At 47.3% G+C, this 19,793-nt stretch overlaps 5 protein-coding genes across 5 annotated transcripts; 2 read left to right on the top strand and 3 right to left on the bottom strand.

Annotated features, from left to right (window-relative positions):
- Positions 1–57: 57 nt before the first annotated feature.
- TrAtP1_000859 (uncharacterized protein) lies at positions 58–5,085 on the top strand (the record flags this gene model as incomplete). The annotated part of the gene is made up of 6 exons (XM_066110745.1): positions 58–2,388; positions 2,494–3,537; positions 3,650–3,824; positions 3,940–4,099; positions 4,222–4,785; positions 4,887–5,085. The coding sequence occupies exons 1-6, from the start codon at positions 547–549 to the stop codon at positions 5,083–5,085; spliced, it is 3,984 nt and encodes a 1,327-aa protein (XP_065966818.1). The 5' UTR covers positions 58–546.
- A 1,265-nt stretch (positions 5,086–6,350) lies between these two features.
- TrAtP1_000858 (uncharacterized protein) lies at positions 6,351–7,325 on the top strand (the record flags this gene model as incomplete). The annotated part of the gene is made up of 2 exons (XM_014090840.2): positions 6,351–6,667; positions 6,728–7,325. 2 exons carry the CDS (start codon positions 6,351–6,353, stop codon positions 7,323–7,325), a joined length of 915 nt encoding a protein of 304 aa, XP_013946315.2.
- A 1,151-nt stretch (positions 7,326–8,476) lies between these two features.
- On the bottom strand, positions 8,477–11,483 carry TrAtP1_000857 (uncharacterized protein; the record flags this gene model as incomplete). Its single annotated transcript, XM_014090838.2, has 3 exons — positions 11,402–11,483; positions 11,018–11,321; positions 8,477–10,963 (listed from the first exon to the last, which is right to left on the bottom strand). Exons 1-3 carry the CDS (start codon positions 11,407–11,409, stop codon positions 8,477–8,479), a joined length of 2,799 nt encoding a protein of 932 aa, XP_013946313.2. The 5' UTR covers positions 11,410–11,483.
- Positions 11,484–12,312: 829 nt separating this feature from the next.
- Positions 12,313–12,732, bottom strand: TrAtP1_000856 (uncharacterized protein; the record flags this gene model as incomplete). Its single annotated transcript, XM_014090583.2, has 1 exon — positions 12,313–12,732. The coding sequence occupies one exon, from the start codon at positions 12,730–12,732 to the stop codon at positions 12,313–12,315; it is 420 nt and encodes a 139-aa protein (XP_013946058.2).
- A 1,831-nt stretch (positions 12,733–14,563) lies between these two features.
- TrAtP1_000855 (uncharacterized protein) lies at positions 14,564–19,560 on the bottom strand (the record flags this gene model as incomplete). Its single annotated transcript, XM_014090837.2, has 3 exons — positions 14,564–18,885; positions 18,970–19,438; positions 19,504–19,560. 3 exons carry the CDS (start codon positions 19,558–19,560, stop codon positions 14,564–14,566), a joined length of 4,848 nt encoding a protein of 1,615 aa, XP_013946312.2.
- Between the last annotated feature and the right edge of the window lie 233 nt (positions 19,561–19,793).

Genomic DNA, 19,793 nt, shown 5'->3' with positions numbered 1-19,793 from the left:
CACAGAGATGATCAGCTCGTTATGCAAGACTAAATACAGCCTCGAGAATGCATCCAGGTTACAATATCCTATAGGATCTCAGAGCCCTATAGCCAATGGCGGCCAGCACAGCAACTATGCAAATGGCAAAGGAAGAAAGCGGTGATGTGTTGACTTATGACCGATTCGGCCGATCTGAGAGTGCGCGACCGATCTGAGAGTGTATGGCCGACTAGCGATTTGTACGTGTAGTCTAATATATGGCTGGCTGTGATTGTTCAACTTCCACAAGCAATCTCAGCAAAAGGTCATCTATGGAAAGACAGAAAGGATTCTGAGAAATGGGTATCCCTCCGGAAATGACGCCCAAATGAGGCGTAGTCACGCTTTGTTTGCATAGCCCAATCATCATCATGATAGTACTCGTAGGAGTTGAAGGCTTGGAATGCGGACTTGAGATTTTTTTTTTTTTTATAAAGGGCCTCATGTGTCTTCGAGATACATGTCAAGAAACTGGGCATTGAATCTTCCTGAGCCATATCTGAACAAGCCCGATGGCCGACTAAGATGTGGTCTTTACCTTTTCACACTCTGGCAGCCGCAACTGCTCTCCTGAGTCTCTGCGGCCTTGCTACCGCACAACAAAAGGGAGAGTGGTTCTCCGAGCTTCAACCATGCCCACAGTCATGCTCCGCAAGCGGCATCAACTCGGGCAACTGGACACTCTACCACGATGCCGTGAAACTTTACTCCTGCAAGGAGCCTATGCTCTTAGACATGAGTCTTCACACTCCTGTCGACGACCCCAGTAAGACATTGAGTCTGTTTGCTTGCTGGGGTAACAACAAGGATGGCGACGCAAACTGCAATGAACCAACCGCGGATGCTAATGTTACGACTACTTCTGATACTTCTGAGACTGCCACCATCGAGGTCATATGGTCTGGTACGGGCCAGAGTCAACGCGCTGGCGACGCCGTTGCCGTTGCTCAGTACGCCTTGTCTCAGACATCTCCCTTGTCGTGTGAGCTGGACGACAGAACGTCATCTTTTGCCTACTTGAACGGCGTCTTTATCGGCGTCTGGACCGGGCCGATGGTGGACAAACAGACAACACTCAACCTGCTGGACCAGGTTGTTTCTGGCCTCAAGAATGAAGTCCAAGGCAGCCTCCAGCTTTCTCAATTCTGCGGCTCGAACAGAACGTCAGATTACACTGTTGGCGTGGCCGTAGCAATTCCAGAGTCAGTGGCAGATCTGACAGCCCTTGCTCAAGTCCAGAATGCTGTCAAGACCTGGAGCATGGGCGATTGCGTTGCAGCGGACCCAGGCTCTTCAAAAACCTCCAAGTCAACCCTCGAGGTTCATCAGCTAGCCCTGACAAGCCCCAGTACTCGCCGCGACCTCGATACGCGAGCCAATTGCAGAACGATTCTCGTCGTCGCCGGAGATTCGTGTGGCAGCCTGGCCAAGAAGTGCGGCATCTCGGGCGCCAACTTTACCAAATACAATCCCAAAAAGAATCTTTGCTCGACTCTGGCTGTCAAACAGCATGTGTGCTGCTCCTCCGGCACTCTGCCCAACTATGCGCCGAAACCCCAGTCCGATGGTGTCTGTGCCACATATCTGGTGAAGAAGGGCGACACCTGCGCCGACCTTGCGGCCTTCTACACCGTGACAGTCACTCAGATCGAGAACTGGAACAAGAAGACCTGGGGCTGGATGGGCTGCAAAGATCTCCAAGCAAAGATGAAGATCTGCCTAAGCAGCGGCGATGCGCTCATGCCGGCACCCATTGCGAATGCCAAATGCGGTCCTCAGGTTCCTGGAACTAAAAGACCAACAAACGGAACCGCTCTGGCATTGCTCAACCAGTGTCCTCTCAAGGCCTGCTGTGACAAATGGGGGCAGTGTGGCATTACCTCCCAGTTCTGCACCCAGATCGACTCGGCCACAGGCGCCCCTGGAACATCAAAGAACGGGACCAACGGATGCATCTCCAACTGCGGCACCAAGCTCATCTCCAGTTCGGCTCCCGCCCACTTCAGGTCTGTGGCATACTTTGAGGCCTTTAACTCGGGGCGCAAATGTCTGAACATGGACGTCCGGTCGTTGCAGGGGTTCAATTACGATACGATTCACTTTGCCTTTGCTAATATTACCAAGGGTTTTGACGTCGACGTGTCCTCTCTGAAGGCGTCATTCCAAGATTTTGTGGCCATGAAGAATAATGGCTTCCAAAGAGTTCTATCTTTTGGCGGCTGGTCCTTTTCCACCGACGTTGATTCTTATCCCATCTTCCGCGAATCCGTCACAGATGCGAACCGCGCAACGTTTGCCTCCAACGTAGCTGCATTCGTCAAAAAATGGGACCTCGACGGCGTTGATTTTGACTGGGAATATCCAGGGGTAAGTACATATGCTCCGAACGTGATCCTTTATTGTATTTTGCCTCACATTACCTTGTATCAATCATCATGCTAACCAAGAGGCGCTGATATTGCGGTTATACAGGCTCCGGATATCCCTGGCATCCCACCGGGAAATCCAGGGGACGGTGGCAGATATCTGAGCTTCCTCAAAACACTCAAGTCCAAGCTACCTTCCGGGACGACATTGTCCATTGCCGCTCCTGCATCGTACTGGTATCTCAAGGGATTCCCCATTGCCGACATATCCAAGGTTGTCGACTACATCATCTACATGACATATGATCTTCATGGACAGTGGGACTGGAACAACACCTGGTCGGACCGGCCAGGATGCCCACATGGTGGATGCCTCCGCTCTCACGTCAACTTGACGGAAACAATGGAGGCCCTAACCATGATCACAAAGGCTGGAGTTGCCTCCAACAAGGTCATCGTCGGTACTGCGTCCTACGGCCGGTCCTTCAAGATGTCAGACAAAAGTTGCACAGGTCCATCTTGTCACTTCACCGGCCCCAAATCGGGAGCCACTCCTGGCCGATGCACCAAAACCGCGGGTTACATCTCCAACGCCGAAATCTTCGAGCTCCTCGAGGCCGGCAGCGGTTCTACACATTACGATAAAAGCAGCGACTCCAACGTTGCTATCTATGGCAACAACTGGGTTTCGTACATGACACCAAATACCACGTCGGCGAGACAGGCCAAGTTCAAAGGGCTGAATTTCGGCGGCACTACCAACTGGGCCGTCGACTTGCAAAGCTGGATGTTGCCGTTTGATCCATTGAATGTGCTCGCAAGCAATGTTGATTGGGAAAAGGTACCGACCAAGCCTCTCTGCAACGATATCAATCGTAGTGCCAGCGGCTGGTGGGACGACGCCGGCTGTGACTCGGCCTGGAAAGCCGCCATTAAATACTGGAACAGCGTGTCACCGGCGAACCAGAAGCTGCATGGTTTCTCGGCAGAGATAGCCAACTTCTTCAATTCATCAAAGAACTCCATCAACATGCAATGCAACAGCCTGAATGTCGACAACGGGTGCTCGGCCGATGCCGGTCCTTCGTGCGGCGACCCTGTGAGTCCTGCGGGCTATCTGATCCTCACCTCGTTCACTCATATCAACTCGGTAAGCTTGCCAATTCCATTTCATCTCTTTTTCACCCTTGGTCTTCAGAAAGTAGAAGAGGAATGCAAATACTGCTACATAGTACAAACGCTAACCTGGGTTGCTTTTTCAGCAATTGTATCAGATGTATGTGGCTATTGAGGCAGCCAACGATGATGTCTCTCCTAGCATTTCGAGCATGAGCCAAGTTTTTAATCCTCCTCCATCGGGATCCGATGCCCTCTCGTTGATAGAAGAATTCTTGCAACCTGTGTTTGCGATGGCTATGGGACCAGAATTTGAGAAAGGTAGTGTTGTCTTCAAGCCCTGCTTTAGATTGTTGTATTTCGACGAGCTCTATCTATTATGATGAGGATTTCGTTGCTTTGTATAATGGTATTTAATATTGACTTGATATCGCAGTGCTTAGTCCCCTCGAGATTGGTCCCCTTCCAGAAACAAATCACGAACCATCCTCGAGTCAAAAGGTCAAAGACGCCACCAAGGAGGCAATAGGCAACATCACGAGCCAATTGATCGGCGATGGTTGGGACTACATTCAAGATAACATTGACACCACCTCGTAAGTATCGCCAGTCTCTCTCACTTCACCAGGCTCCGTGCCTTGGTCACAGCAGCCCACCTCGACTCTGGCAATGGCTACACATACTTGATGTATACCATCATGCTAATACTATGTTACAGAAGCTGGACTGACCCTACGGCCACGCTCCAACAAAACTTGAAGAATCTGACGAATTATTGGCTATTGGGATTGCAAGGCATGGGAAACTCCACCTTCAGCGGATCTGCCCGCGCAGTCTCCAACCTGTATTCTATGATCGACCATGGTTCCTTTCTCTTCAAACCTGTCACTCCCGCATTTACCCTAAGTCAAGCTTTCCAGACCCCAATCTATGCCCGCCTGATCCCAGCAGCTTGGTCCAACAACGCTGGCGAAGGTAATACCATTGGTCCTCAGGGGATCTTTGTTCTGGACTCGGGTGACAGCTGCTCATCTGGATCATCGTGCTCGTCCTCGGTCCCCTCCCATCTGTCTGCGTTCTTGACAGGCGATACCGCTAAGAATGCATGTTTCTGCGACGGTGGCAAGATGTACTATCTCGCACTGCTAAAGGGAGGTGCACAGAACTGCGTTGCTTTTCCCGTGGAACAGTGTACCAACCAGACATTTTCGACGCCACCAGGCCTCGATGCCCTTGATGGAAAGGCCTGGGGCGGCTTGACAGTCAAAAAGTTCATCACTGGGTAAGTTGGTCCTTATATCGCGTTCTATATGACCTAGGATCTGGAGAAGGAGTTCCAATATATATGATGGCTAACTAAAATATGTACTTGGACACACACAGCGCTGTCAACACTTACAAGGCAAACGGGAATAAGAACGGCTTTAAACCAAGCTACAACAACCCGTCGATTATGGCCGGCTACATCAGCGGCGATATCACTTCTCCAGGTGGTGTCGCAATTCCCGTCTGTAGTGCACAAGAGGCATTTGGCAATTGGTATGCAGAATCTACGACCAAGAAGAACTTTCCGTGTAATTAAAATGCACGGAAACAACGCATCGAAGAAAAAGATGTCTTCATTTGTGCCGCGGCTGTCTTTAGTGTTTTGATTGTCATTGATCCCTTGTAAGCTAGCACAATTATATTCTCAAGAAGCCTAGCTAGATACTTAAAGTCGAATCAATACATGTATAGACAGTTCTATCTGATTGCAGGCTACCAGTAGCGACTTTGTATGTGTAAAGACTCTTTCAACTTTAGCATTTCTAGGGTCACGTATGTGTACCTTTGCGAGCAAAGTCTAGAACGCAGCCATCACGCATTGGAAGTACATGTAGCATTTCCCCGGCTGCCAGCAGGCTCCTAGGACCAACACGTCTCACAACAGGGGAATACACGTAGACATGTAGATATAGACCGCACAGCTCATCAGAATCTTTGCATAAGCTAGCATCAGCAGCCGACTATCATGACTATTTTGTACCAGCGCTGCGACAATCCATACGAGATATTAGAGATTAGAAAGTGCTGATGGTGAATTAGATGATACCTGTAGTAGGATTCAGGTACAAAGCGCCTTTGCATTATATCTCTGGCGCCTTGAGGCTGGCAGTCCAACTCCGCTTTCAGGTCTTACCTGGAATTTATCCTTCAGAGCACAGGCGCGTTTGTCCTCGTCGCGTTTTAGATGCGTCGGGTTGCGGGGCATTTGGCAGGCCAATTCGCTGCCCAGAATCTCCTCTCCGCAAACATGAACACACCAACGAAAGCAGCAGCGTCGCGTCATCACCTGCAACTATCGCACGGATTATTCAAGGCATACATGCCTCCCACTATTTTGCTTCGGTTTATTTGCGCAAGTCGCTATGGATGATGGACTCAATTATCAATTGGATCAACGATCTCGAGGCAGCATCTGATCCAACGTCTCTTCCCAAGCCAGCTCCCCGTCTTCCCAGCCTAGCAGCTTCTAGAAAACGCAAAACTATATCAAATCATAGTCTCGCCAGCCCTCCACTTAGTTATACAGGGGGCGACGACAATAACATGACATCAACGCCCCAGAAAAGACCTCGAATGCAGAGCCAAGATGGATTACCTGACCCTGATGCAACGCCCCGGCCAGGAGCTCGCAGCATCCCAAGTTCTGCTGCTTCAATCTCGGGTTCCGAGGCCAGTTCTATATCGAGATTATCATCGGGGAAAGGACAGATGATGAGATTGCGAATGAGCGGCGCAGGTGTTGAAACTCAATCACTAAGGGAGGATTCAGTACCTGCAGTCGCGAAGCCGTTATTTTATACCATGGCAGAAATCGAACGAGGTCTGAATATTCTACCAGCTGCCTTAAGAAATAGTATTAGGGATGATCAAGGGCTCTCCCAGGATGACTTCGAGAGACAATGGCAGTATTCTTTCAAGTCTGTCAACAAGCCTGATAATCTACCCGGCCGTATCCCATCTATTGCTCAAATCAAAATCATCTTGGCCAGAACTACTGAATGTGAGAATGGCAAGCTTGACGAGGCCAGTTGGAATACTATGGTTCACTGGCCCTTGCTTCGACTTATATTTGAGGACAACCTTGGTAAACAGTGCAGCGACTTTAACGCCGTACCTTGGTAAGACTTTTCTTGCCTCTAGTTTACAGGAAGTATTTTTGCTAATTCGATTTATTATAGTACCACAGCTCGACCACATCGGGCGTATACACCGGGTTTGTCTTCTGCTAGGATGATTGATCTTTGCATTTACGCTACACTTAGCCAATATCCGGAATTATACACAGCTATAAAAGCGTTTAGCAGTACCACGGCTACCTATTCCGTTAATCACACTGATTATTACGGACTCCAATTTCTCCCTCTGATCATCAGTATCGAGACCAGGGGTGGGGAATGGGATTGTGCGCAGACACAAATGGGCGTCTGGCATGCTGCACAGTGGAATTTTCTTCGATCGGGTGTTGAACAGAAGCTTCAAACACAGCGTCCCGCCCAAGATCATGAAACCTTCAAGGCAGAAACGCTTAGTGCGCTATCAAAGCTTGGTTTTATCCCAGGAATTGTTGTGGGCGGAAGTCGATGGCATTTAGTGATTTCTACATACGATGACGGAAAGACTACGTTATGGGCAGAGTGGGGATTTGGTGTAACTAAGAGCTTGATGAAAACTTTTGCTGTGATTGCTGGTGTTCGGGAGCTAACAGCCTGGGGGAGAGATCAATATCTACCATGGTTTAAGGAAAATGTCTTGACGGTTGAGGATAAGCGTGTCTAATATAAACCTCGTCTGCTCCTATGATATAATCTTGACAAGAGAAGTGTTGACCGTGATGATGGGTTCTTTGAGGCTACGCTGCTGCATCCCGCTTGGTGAGGATGACGACCATGCCCTCAGAGCCCTCCAGACGCGTTCGCCTTATGCGTCATCACTACGGCAATCTGGTTGGCAATCTTTATCGTCATAGTTTACGATGTTGGCTTTAACCAATGTGGTTCATGGCTTCGCACATACTGCCAGTCTATAGCGGCAGCAGAAGCGTTCATCTGTATCATTTTAGTTACATTGATGACACTGAACGTGCTCAGGGGCTTGTCTATTTTCAGACGCCCTATACGTGCTATACCATTACCTTAATAATACGTCAGCGCCAAGGAAAGAGTATGATGGGATGGCCAAAAGAACGTTCAATTCCTATTTCTCTAGCGACAGCTGCTTGTTATTGCACATTTTGTCGTTTATCCATTAGTCGTTGGCTTTTTCGTCGTTTGCCCCCTTCTTCATATCGCACATTCTGTTGTCGTTTATTCGATTGTCGTTCAATTTGTCCTCTGTTGCCCCATTGCTCAATATCCTCCTATATTTTGCGTTTCCTTCGAGTGGCTTCAAGCATAATACCATCAGTCCACGCTCTTCTCAATAGACTTATGGCCTCATGTCTTAATTCTTGCGAACCTGTGAATGACTCGTCGTGAGAGGTTGCAGGTAGGCCCATCATGCGACGCTGCGCATTCTTAATCACCATTAATCCGCAGCTATGGCCACCTTTTTGCTGCGTTACTTCCTAGCATTGGTCAACGTCAACGTCATTCATAAATTACACAGATGCTGCTTACTGTTTCTCTAAACTTGAAATGAGAGAAAATTGTTTCTTTCTCGCATGCTTCCTAAATACTAGTCAGTTATTACGCCGGGGTTTGGAATTAGTAAAGGATAGAGCCATATTAGGGATTATATAGGACTCTTGTCTATACGCTGTCTTTCTAAGACAAAGGTTTCCGAGCATCTACCTATCTCTGGATGTAGTTAAAACTGTTCGCAGAGTCACTCCCATCACCCTCTTTAACAACCGTCTTGTTCACGTACCTGCTCTCTAAGTCATGTATCAAGCCACTAACACTAACACAAAAGACAATGATGATATTTATTTATTCTATTTCTATCTCCACTATCTCCCCTATTTCTCCTCGTATATTGCTCTCCATTTGTAAATCACTATCCGTTGATAAATTGACTGCTTCTTCGATTGAAGTAGCATCAACATTCTCATCCAGCGAGTTTGGAAACTTAGCAAAGTGCGAATCGAGGTGGACGATATAGTCAAGAATACATCCACCTATGGTACCTAGCTCCCCATCCATTACACCATGGATAAAACAGTCTCCTAATAGTTGATATTTTGGAATATAGTGGCAATGAGGCTGGGGACCGTGGTAGTCTATAGGTCGCAGGACGAGTGGTACAGTGCTTCCCGGCAGAATGTATATTTCATCGCCTTCTTTTGTTAGCATCGGTCCCAAAACCATATGTCCATCCTTCTCAAAAGATGCACTGTCATAAGGCCGAATATTCGGATTTTTATGCAGGACTTCTCTTTCTTGATCAATAAAACTCAAATGTTCATTGATCAAACATGTTTGTGCATGAATGAACATCTCTTTTTGAATCAGATCTTGTTCCGTCCTTTCCCATTGTTTGTTGATGCTGTGCAGAAAACGAAGCCGTTCTATGTCGTAAAAAATGCGTCTATTCGAGTCGAATTGCCTCTCGCGACCATCAAGAAGCCTATTACATTTATCGAATAATTGGCTCAGCCTGAAGGAATCAGCCTGCTTGATTTCTTCTCTATAACTGATAATTGGGGTACGCTCGAGAAACCGAGTCTTCCAAACTAATTGTTTATGCTCATGAAGTAGCTCTAAATGAGCGGATATTTCAACGTCCTGATCCAACAATTTTCTGCTTTTCTCTAGCAATATGTGTTGATCATCGAGCGACTCTTGTAATTGACTATAGAATCGCCATTGGTCATAGAAGCTGTCATATTCATTGATAAAAAACAACATACGCCTAGTTGCAGATAGGCGCAAGACTTCTGCGGTCCGATCGGATTCAGCGTCAACAGATATCATTACATGATGTCGACTCTCACTTGATCTTTGCATTGTCTTCTCGTGGAACCACTTCTTCAGTATTGTCATATCTTCAGTTTGGAGTCGTGCCAGGAGCCCATCTGGGGTTTTCATCGCATCGGACATGACGGTCCTTAGAAAAATTTCTTGCGTGTATTCTTGGATATTTTTTTGCGCTTCTGTCCACCATCCATCAAGTATTTTTGCAGCTGTATTAATGTCGGAAGATGTATACAATGGATTTGTGATCTCCGATACTACTCCAATTCTCCTGCCGCGAATTTTCAGAGACTTTTCGCTGGATTTAATCAGGCTGAGTCTTGGCAGGCCTTTGCGACCATCTTTATGGCAATAATGCGTCAAATCCTCACAGATGCGTTTAATCTCCAGCATAACAGGCATACTGGATCCAATGTTCAAGTTTCGTAGCTTCAGGGCAAGTTCCTCCCGCAGAAGGTTCTTCGGGTCGAGCTCAGCCATAAGAGAGCGGAGTAACAAAGACATCTCCTTCTTAATGAAATGGCCGAGATTGTCTTGTCCTGTTACCAACATTGGTATGACGCCTCTACAGGCATCGTAGAGATTGGGAAGGGCGGTTCGTTGACGTTCGTTTTCATCAAGTGCTGCATTCCAATCCGGAACCCAAGACGGCAAATCTTGTCTTCCTTTGCGACTATGGTCTCCATACAGAACAGAGAGTGACTTGGTACTGTTTATAGTCTCAATCACCGGTGCCATGTACACTGATCCCACGTCCAATTCGTAGTCAGGTCTGATTTCAGTTGCTTCATTGCAGAGGCCTAGAAGGCCGTAGACTCTGTCTCTGTCATCAGAAGCTTTGCGTTGTCCAAAATACCGTAGAAGAGATAGAAGATTTGCTCCTTGCGACTCTCTCCAGCTTTTTCGAAATCGATCCAAGTCGATGACTCGTGAGAAAAGGTTGAAGACTTTCAGGTCCGCGGCCGGGATAGAGCTAGGATATCTCCCATGCACAGATTCCCAACGAGAGAGGACTCTGGCAACTTCAACTAGTAACTTCCACGAAACTGCAACATTGCCGTATCTCACAGTAAGGGTTTCGGCGACAACTGCTTCTTGGACAACCCAGATGCGATCCCACCAGGGGACAAGTAGCATGCATCGTATTGCTTCAGAAAGTGCAGTAAAATGGGCCTCCGGGATATCCTTTAAGACTTTTAATGGATTCAAGGAGGAGTCATATCGAGCCATGATGGTCAGGAAACAAAATACTTCAAAGGGTTGAACTGGCTTCTTCAAAGACGATAGCTTCCAGGTATCGATGTATTGGCTTGCAAGCGTAACATCTGCATCGCTGACTCCAAATTCCTTGAACGAGCGGACACCCTCATACGACTCAGAATTGAGTACGCTGTGTTCCAACCCATGTCCGAGAAATATAATTACTTCGCTTGCTCCGCTGTAGATCTCGCGCACCTGAGCAACCTGCGATGACCGCTCCGCGATGTTGCTTTGGTCAATGCACTATACTTCGGTTAGTGGACGATTTCTTGCTACGTTTTAGAGGAATATTATCACCAGTGCATCAATCCAGAAAACAGTTTCTTCATTTTGCTCTCGCAAATGTTTCAGGGCGATTTCAAGATTCGTCGTCACTTCAACTTTGTTGTCATTGACCAGGATTTCTGGGGGGTTTTGTCGTCTCCAACGCCCCCAGACATATGACAAGGCCTTGTATGGAGGATAACAGTTGTCAATTCTGTCGTAAGCCTTGAGCGTGCAACGGATTTCATCGCCCCATCGGCCTGGCGATAGCGTGATCAAACGGAAAAAGCCGAATTTTGTAGATGAATGCATGGGAGCGACATCGCGACCGGTGAAGCTGAGCCGCCAGACATTAGCTTTTTGAAGGGAAAGTTCACAGACTCAGTACTAGGCGCTTGAGTCACGGTGGCAACCTACCTAGCCATTGATAATATCAATTGTTTTGGAGTAGAATAAATGTAGCGATGTAGTTTCGTCAAAGGACATATATGATCCTTCTGCCTTGACTTCGAGGCCTAAATGGAGGCCCAATACTACGCTAATACGTATATATCCTATACATTCGTTACGTACAAGTAGGCATCCGCCGATATGCAGCTGAGCCTTGTGTGGCTATGTAGGACAGCAAGGCCAATCAAAACACAAACCCCAACACAGCCATCATAAAAGTACCACACCGGAGGAAATGGGGTTTACATTGGTCTATGCGCTGTATGATTGAAATGTACAAATTGGAGCAACACAAGGCTCTTCGCGAGGCGCATATGCGGTAGGCTGGCGTTTGTTGGGTGCAGCCAAGATCAAATCCGTTATGATTGAGCTCCAGTACGACCAATGAATAATGGCGCAGAACAGAAGAATAGATCATAAAGAATCTTAAACAGGCATATAAAAGTTAATACAGGGCTGAGACCCAGTTTATTCCTGGGAGCGGATCAATACCTAAAGAAATCGCCTAACAGTGCGGAGTAGCCTTACATGTATGCCCAGCAATGTCAACCGCCACGGCAAACTTCAAGGCTCACCATCGGAATCAAGGACAGTTCTGCCATTAAAAGGTTAGAACGCCATCGATATCTATGACACCGAATAGCAGCGCCGCAGTCCGTGGACAAAGATTTCCATCAGAAGATAGAAAGCCATTTTCAGAACATGAGTTTAGCCATGTCAATAACCAAGTATTATAAGAATACAGACTCAGGTAGAAAGAAGTTTGCAAACACTGATACCGCTGGGACGGTGAATTTATACTCCCTATAGATTGCTATCTATACTGAGTGCCAATTTGTCTAAAAGCCAATAGCCCTATAGATAGTACCATATCAGACTTAGCAAAGACCGCTGCAGCTACCCATATCGTCCAACCCAACAAAGTTGAAAGTCACCTCTCCATTATTGACATCGTTGGTGCCAGGAAAGCCCAAGGGCACACTTCCACAAACGGTGCAGCCATGGTTTGCGAGATCGCGGACAACTCGAGCAATATCAGTACCCATAGCACCGCTAGTCTTCTGTACAAAGGCGCAGACACCAGACGGCTGATCACAGGCAATATGCTCTCCTGCTGGATACCATCGATTGTCATCAATCCCATAGTCGATAATGTCCACCATGTCTGGTAGCGGTTCGTCGTTGGCCCCGGGATTGCCCAACACACCGGAGCAGTAGGCGCTGCCTTCGCAGTTGATACCTAGAGCGGAAACTCCCACTGTAGAGGCGATTATAGCAATGGCAAGTTTGAACAACATCTTGGTTGTAAAGGTTTGGCTGGTTTGACTTAAAAAAAAGCTTTAGATTCTGTGCTGTGACAAGAGGAACAAGGCGGAATACATTCCAGCTATACGTACAAGGTAGGTTAAATAGTTGACGTATTGAATCTTGTAAAGCTCGTTGGTTGGATACTTGGTGTGTTTAACAATCTTATCTAAATGGAAGGAGTGTAACCTCTATTTATACTTCGCGACTGCTCTCCATGCGTCTATGAAACCGAAACTCTATCAGCAAAATGTGTAGATGGCACTTGGGCTGCATCGTATAGGGGATGCAGTGTGAAGATGGAGAATCATCTTGTTGTCGCTCTATAATCTCACTTCCTAGGTTTCATGCCGTCAGCGTGCACCGTAGATCATTTACTACACTTGAGACCAAGCCTGATGAATGGCAGAGGTCAGTTGCCAAAGGTGCAAGGATCGCCTAGTTGAATACGATGTGGCTTACGTAGATGGGAAGACTCTTACAACTATATTTAAATCTAGCTTGCATTTAAGCGTGTAGCCAATAAGAGTAAAATTATGCCTATATGGCGATTTTAGGGTCCGTTGGTTTTCGCAGGTGGCTGAGTGTAGAGGCGTTCATTCGCCCAAGAGTCTTCATCATCAAAACAGGTGGCCCCCAAGTCTCAGGATCAAATACCTAAAAGAAGGGCGAATGATAAGGCAGAACTCCGAGATCATCGTGAAGCATACTTTGAGTTTAGCTCATATAAATTATCATATTTTTCGAGTCAGGTCGCTTTATACCTTTACGTACTCCAGTTGACAATTTTCCAGATTGCCATCAAATATTACTGCAAACAATTCTGTCTCTATTTACTATTTGAGAGTATCGGAGACATTACACAATAAGTCTATCTAGTTGTTCACTATTTGATGTCGCCTCTCAATCAATGGATTTGCCTCTACTGAATAGAAAAAAGCAATCCGAAGAATTTGGTTCGTTGATATTCTGGGTGGAGTTCCCGGACTTGGACCACAGCTCGGAGTTGGCAGCATTCTCCGGTCGGAAGTCGTATCGCTCTAGTTTCTTTTTAAGATGATCGTAAAGCCATAGAACATCCCACCGTTTGAGGCTTAGCATCTAGTCAAAGTGAGCTGTCAAACCTATTTTTGTCTTCTCAAAAAGAATACTACAAAAGGCATACCTCGCCTATTGAAGGCGGCCTAGTACCATACTAAGCCTTGATTGAGCGAAATATTAAGCCCCATCGTTCATTATTTCTAATTTGAGCTGTGAGGAGAGGCTGGGCAAACTAATTTACGCAGAGCCAGTGCTATAGAAAAATGCGATCTATCTCCATGAAGTACGAGTCAATGTGTGTAAGCAAAGTATGTCAGAATAATTCATATCCCTAGTCATAGCAAATCGACCAAAATTTTGATCAAGTCAAAAAATTCATAAGAATCATACTTTCAACAAGATACAGCTACTTTCATAAATCTGAATACGAATCCAAGTCATCACTGTCGAGGTCCAAATCCGTGTCACTAGAAGCATTATTTTCCAGGACTGCTGCAAGATTTTCGGCAACCTCATCTCCCGCCGTAGTTTCCAGCTCCTCATACATTCTTGAACCATCTGCCAAAGTAGATCTGTTTCCCACTCCTTCAGGATTTGCTATAGAATCCCTACGTTGCTCTGATGCTGTCTGTTGATAGAGAGGGCCTATCTCTTCAAAAGTATGCCCCATGTCATTGATATCATCACGGCGGCTGAAGCACTTGAAGCACAACGAGACTTGACCAGCACATTTTCGACATTGCCAAGAAATTCCTAGAATATGCTGTGTCGGTTGTTAGCATCTCAGACTCCGTACATAAAATAAGCACCACTTGCCGTAAAGCAGCTCTCACACTTGATCAGTTTTCGATCTCCAGGCTTGCTTTGGTGAAGTGAGTCGTTCCATTCCACTTCATCGCCATTCTCGTTGATCCTCGTACCATCCTTTGGAGCGAGATGCTCATTCCACGAAGAGTCCCTACCCGCGAAACGAGCCAGTTTCAACGCCGACCACGTATCCTCTGACTTGAAATCTTGAACTCGACCTCGACCTCGAACCCATACATCAGCACCCCTTTGACGAAGTTGGACCACGTTTTCAAGGACGCTCGTCCGGGCAGCCCATAGCAGCGATGTCCAATTATCGTCATCTGCCGCGTTGACGTCGATGTCCTTGAACCGGCCTAGCAGATATTCAAGGTTGCCTTGATGACATACTGAGGCCGCAAAATGGATCGGCAGGCGCCCAAGCTTGTCTCGAACATTTACATCTACACCTGCTTCGACAAGGGCACGGAGGCCATCTTTCCACCCCGATGCCGCTGCTACGTGTATCGCACGACGCCCTTGATCGTCCGCTACCTCAAGTCTCGCCTTGCGCCGGATGAGAAACTTGAGCGCCTTCAGCCCAGCACTACCGGGCCCACGTGCCATATGAGCGGCTCGAATGATGGGATATTTGAATCGACCGCCTGGTTGGTCAAGCATAACCTTGACCTCATCTACCAGATATCGCACCATCTGGCTACATGCCGCCTCATCATCTATACGGAGTGCCGTATAGAGAAGCGACCTGCCATGTTCCAGCTCTAAGGCCTTGAGATCCGCGCCCTCTTGTATAAGCAGTCTTACGAGGCTCAAGGAACCTTGTAAGCAAGCTAGATGCAGGATACTGCCCATACGAGTGGCTCCGCACTCGATGAGGTACTTGGCCGCGGCTTCGTTACTCCTTTGGACGGCGACGGCTAAAGGAGTATATCCATCCTTATTCTTACTGTCCACGGGCACTCCAGCTTTGACCAAAAGCTGTAGCACAGATACGAGTGTCTTCTTTTTGATATTGTGCAATGGCGTATTTCCTTTCTTGTCCACTTTTCGCGCTGCTGATGCCCCGTAGGGTCCAGATAGAAGTATCCCAAGGCATCGCGCAGCTTTCTCGAATTCTCCTCCGCGCATGAGTATATCAGAGGCGTTGATGTCATTTTTTGTATGGAAGTGAGGATCCGCACCGGCCTTCAACAAGAGCTCAACGCACTCGGGCTCATGGCTTTGGCAGGCGATCAACAAAGGCGTGAGACCAAGTTCATTCTGAATAATGCGCTCCGCAGCCACACTCTCTGAGAAGATTTCAGCGTCGCCGTATACGAGATCCAAGTTGGGCTTAGGATCAGACTCTAGCAAGACTTTCATCGTCTTTGGATAGCCCCATCGTGCAGCCATGTGAAGAACACTTCCATAGACGCATTGATGATCAGGATCCAGACCTTTTTGGAGCAACTCAGGAATTAGGTCCGGAGTATTGTAGGCGGCGTTCAGCATGCTCCATCCCGTATAACCCTCCCAATCCGGATCGGCATCTCTCTTCAACAATAATCTTGCAACCTCGACCTTGTCTGCATAGATGGCGCTAAATAGAGGCGAATATTTATTTCCGTCCTTGTCTACCTCGTTAACGTCGGCCCCTTTCTCAAGAAGCAAGCTCACCATTTCCACACTACCGTTCCGAGCCGCCGTTGTCAAGGGCACTTCGTAGTAATTGATGGAAGCTCCACGTTCTATCAGTAGCGAAACAAGTTGGACATTGCCCGAATTAATAGCCTTAATCAGTAGCTGCCCAGCTCTCTGAGTATTGTCTGGTGGGATTGGGCCATTCTCAAGCAGCATGCGAGTAATATACGTGTGACTGCTCGAACCAGTACTGGGCAGCACATCTCCTGGGGCCGTGCCAGTGTGAGCATTTTGACGAGCAACACTTGCATCCAACAGCAGGCGAGCGCATTCTAGGGAGCCAATCCTCGCTGCCTCAAGCAAGGGTAGTCGTGTGTAGATATTCCCTGCATCATCCTGCTGGTCGCTCTCAAACTCCGCATTGACCGCCAAGAGTCGTCTTAGTGCCTCATATCTGCAAAAATGAGTGGCTAGGTACACAGGTCCTGCACCGTATTTGTTTTTGGTACGAACACTACCACCTCCTTGGAGAATAATGTCCACCATGTGCGGCTCCCACACCAGGATGGCCTGCATGAGTGCATCGTCGCCATCGTCGTTGCTCGTTGAGAGGTCAATCTTGGCATCAGAATGTATCAGAAACTCCACTGTAGAGATATGATTCCCCCATACCGCTAGTGCGACTGCAGATGCACCCCAGAGAGGACCAGGCTCGTTCATGTTGTGCCCAGCTTTGATGAGAGCCGCAAGGATGTTGTCTAATCCAGCAGCAGCGGCTTGATGCAAGATGTGTTCTGGCCACTGGAAGCTACTGATATCTGGAATATGCTGAATTAGAATGTCTGCCGCGCCATCTTTCCCGTAAGCTGCGGCCCAAAACAAGGCGTTTCTGAGCTCGCCTTCATCTACAGGAAGTTGGTCAAGTAATCGCTGAACGATAGCTATATATCCCACTCTCGATGCCTCCGTGATGGCATACCAGCAGTCCTTGGAAAATCCAGCCTGGCTTTTATGAGACTCTAAATCTTCATGAATTAGATCCTCGAGACCTAGCATAGCGAATACCGGCAATGAAGAGACGTAGCTTCTGTTGATCCGAGTGAGTGGGTTGGAGAAGAAAAAGAAAGGCACCTCCCAGGCGGCTCGAGCCGCCCGGTCAGAGAACAGATCGCGAACCAAATGACTAGGTTTAACTGTACCACTGGCGTTGTAGTGCTGAGGCCAAAACCGTATCGCATATCCGGCCATGCTGTCTTGCTGGTGGGCAATGACTGTTGCATCAAGCAAAGTGGCCCATGGACCTCCGTCGAGACTTCCGGGGAAGAGCATTGCCAGCTTCTCCTGTGCGCCTTTCAACTTGAAGTATCGTAAGCACGCTGTGGCAATCTCGCCATTGACTCTTTCTCCTTCAACTTCGCCTTTTCGTACCGTCCCGTCAATGCAAACGTTATAGAACGATGGGTGGCTGAACTTGATGTCGCGATTCAAGATGATGATAATTCCGCCGAATACTTTCTCGATGCTGAGTACGAGGTCTTGAGGATCAACATCATTGAGGAAGGGTTCCTTTCCAACTGTTGAATCTTCAGACAGTTGTTGCTGTATAGTAAGCGCCTCACTTAACGATTCTGCAGTCCATGGTTCTGCTGCATATTTGATCCAGTTGTATATATTTTTGGCCCTTGACTGATCTTTATTTCTCAACGAGGAAATAATGACACGCACTGTATTCTCTACGGTGACAGGTGAGAGTTGCCTTAGAAGCTCAGCGATCTCAGACTTTGAGGCTCCACGGCGGTAATTGCCAAGCCATCTTAAGATGACAAAACCCAGATACGGTGTATCGCTGCATTCTTCAAGGAGGGCCTCAAGCCGTAACTGGACAATTTCATAGATGGGACGCCTTGCTGTGAGATCAATCAGACCTGACCGGAGTTCATTGGTCAACATGTTCCTGATAGTTGGCCGACCGAGCGCAGGGCAGTCCTTCAGATTAATGCGCTTATCGTCGGGCATTGATTCAAATGCCAAACCATCTTTCCTGGAAGTAGACAGGATAAAGCTAGGGTTGCCCTCGCAGTAACTCTGAATACTCAAAATGCCCTGTAAAAACCACTTGCGCTCCTCCTCATAACACTGGTCAAAGCAGCCTATGAAGAACGTGAGCTCCGAGACACGGGTGAATGACAACATTTCTTTATATAAGAGCCAGATGTTCTCCAATGAACAGGATTTGGTGACTCTGAAGATCTTTTCCCACTGGCCGAACGTATTATCCAGGGTAAAGAAGCGCCAGGATAAAATATTGACAAAGTATACCAGCATAGATAAAATGCTGTTGTATCTGGAATCCCACAAATCAAATTCAAAGTAAACGACGCTTGTACTAGGTATTCGATACCTGGCACTCGTGGCCTTTGAATCGTCATAGTTAACATAAAGATGCCGAGAGATTTGACCAATATCAATTTGAGGGCTCCCATCTCCATGCAAATGGATGACTGTGGGGCGTTTGTCTGTCCTTCTAAGTTCTGAGAATGGCCTTTGCTCCATGATCCAGCTTACCGTCGCAGACATGGGCAGCATTGAATCATATGGCGTATCGAATTGCCGCGTCGGAGGAGCCAGCGATAAGAGCCATGCTTGTAGCGGAAGAAACTGATAATTGATCCTGATGGCTGATGCATTGAACCCATGCTGTTAGAAAAGTAGTTGCGGTTTTTGCTTTAAAAATGTCAAACAGCGCAAAGAGAGAGACTCACGGCAGCCATCCATGTTAAACATCTTGAAGATGCGCCTAACCCAGCTTTCGTCTGGTCCATCTCCGCTGACCATATGTAAATGATCCAGTTTTTTCAGACCATATCTTCCTACTGATTCAAACGAGTGTCCCACAGCATATGTGGAGCTCGAGAAGGGAGTATCCTCTGCAGGTGCATCCAGAGCATCGTAATCATTCTCGGTAACTGTATCATGGGTGGCTTCGCCATCAAATGGTCGTTGATTCCTGGTCTCGTGAATGTTCTGAGAGAAGACGTTGAAAATAGTAGCCCGATCGAACAGTTTGGTGCTCAGAAATTCTTGATTAGCTCTCTCTACCTGGTCAGCAAGCCTCTTGACCTTTCTCAGTAGCTGAGTCCTGATGGAAGGCCCTTGAAGCATAATTAGTGCAAGAACTTGGTCTTCAAGGTCCTCCAAAGAATTGAATCGATGAGGAGTGCCGAGGAAGACCTAATAAGATCATTAATATTATACTATATTCATACGAAAAAAAGATCCCAACCCTCTGAACTCACAATTGCTGTAGTTAGAATTGCTATCTTCCCAAATTTATCAGGACGGGCCAATGACATGGAAAGAGCCTGGAATTCTCAGTGAAAGGTACCTTGGGTGGCAGGCCGATTTATTATTACCTCTTTAACGATTGTGCCACCGAGATCGTGACAAACCCAGATTATAGGACGATCCCTTTCAGTCTATCAATCCTCTTGTCAGAAACTCGCACTTTACGACTTTTGTGATACTGTAAACCTACCTCTTCGAGTTCCCCACGAATCTTTGCAAACTCAGTCACAAGTCGCTCAGC

This window comes from Trichoderma atroviride, chromosome 1, assembly GCF_020647795.1.
Source record: "Trichoderma atroviride chromosome 1, complete sequence".
In the NCBI taxonomy this organism is placed as follows: Eukaryota; Fungi; Ascomycota; class Sordariomycetes; order Hypocreales; family Hypocreaceae; genus Trichoderma; species Trichoderma atroviride.
The sequence above is the reverse complement of the archived record's forward strand: the minus strand, read 5'-3'. Positions and strand labels throughout refer to the sequence as shown.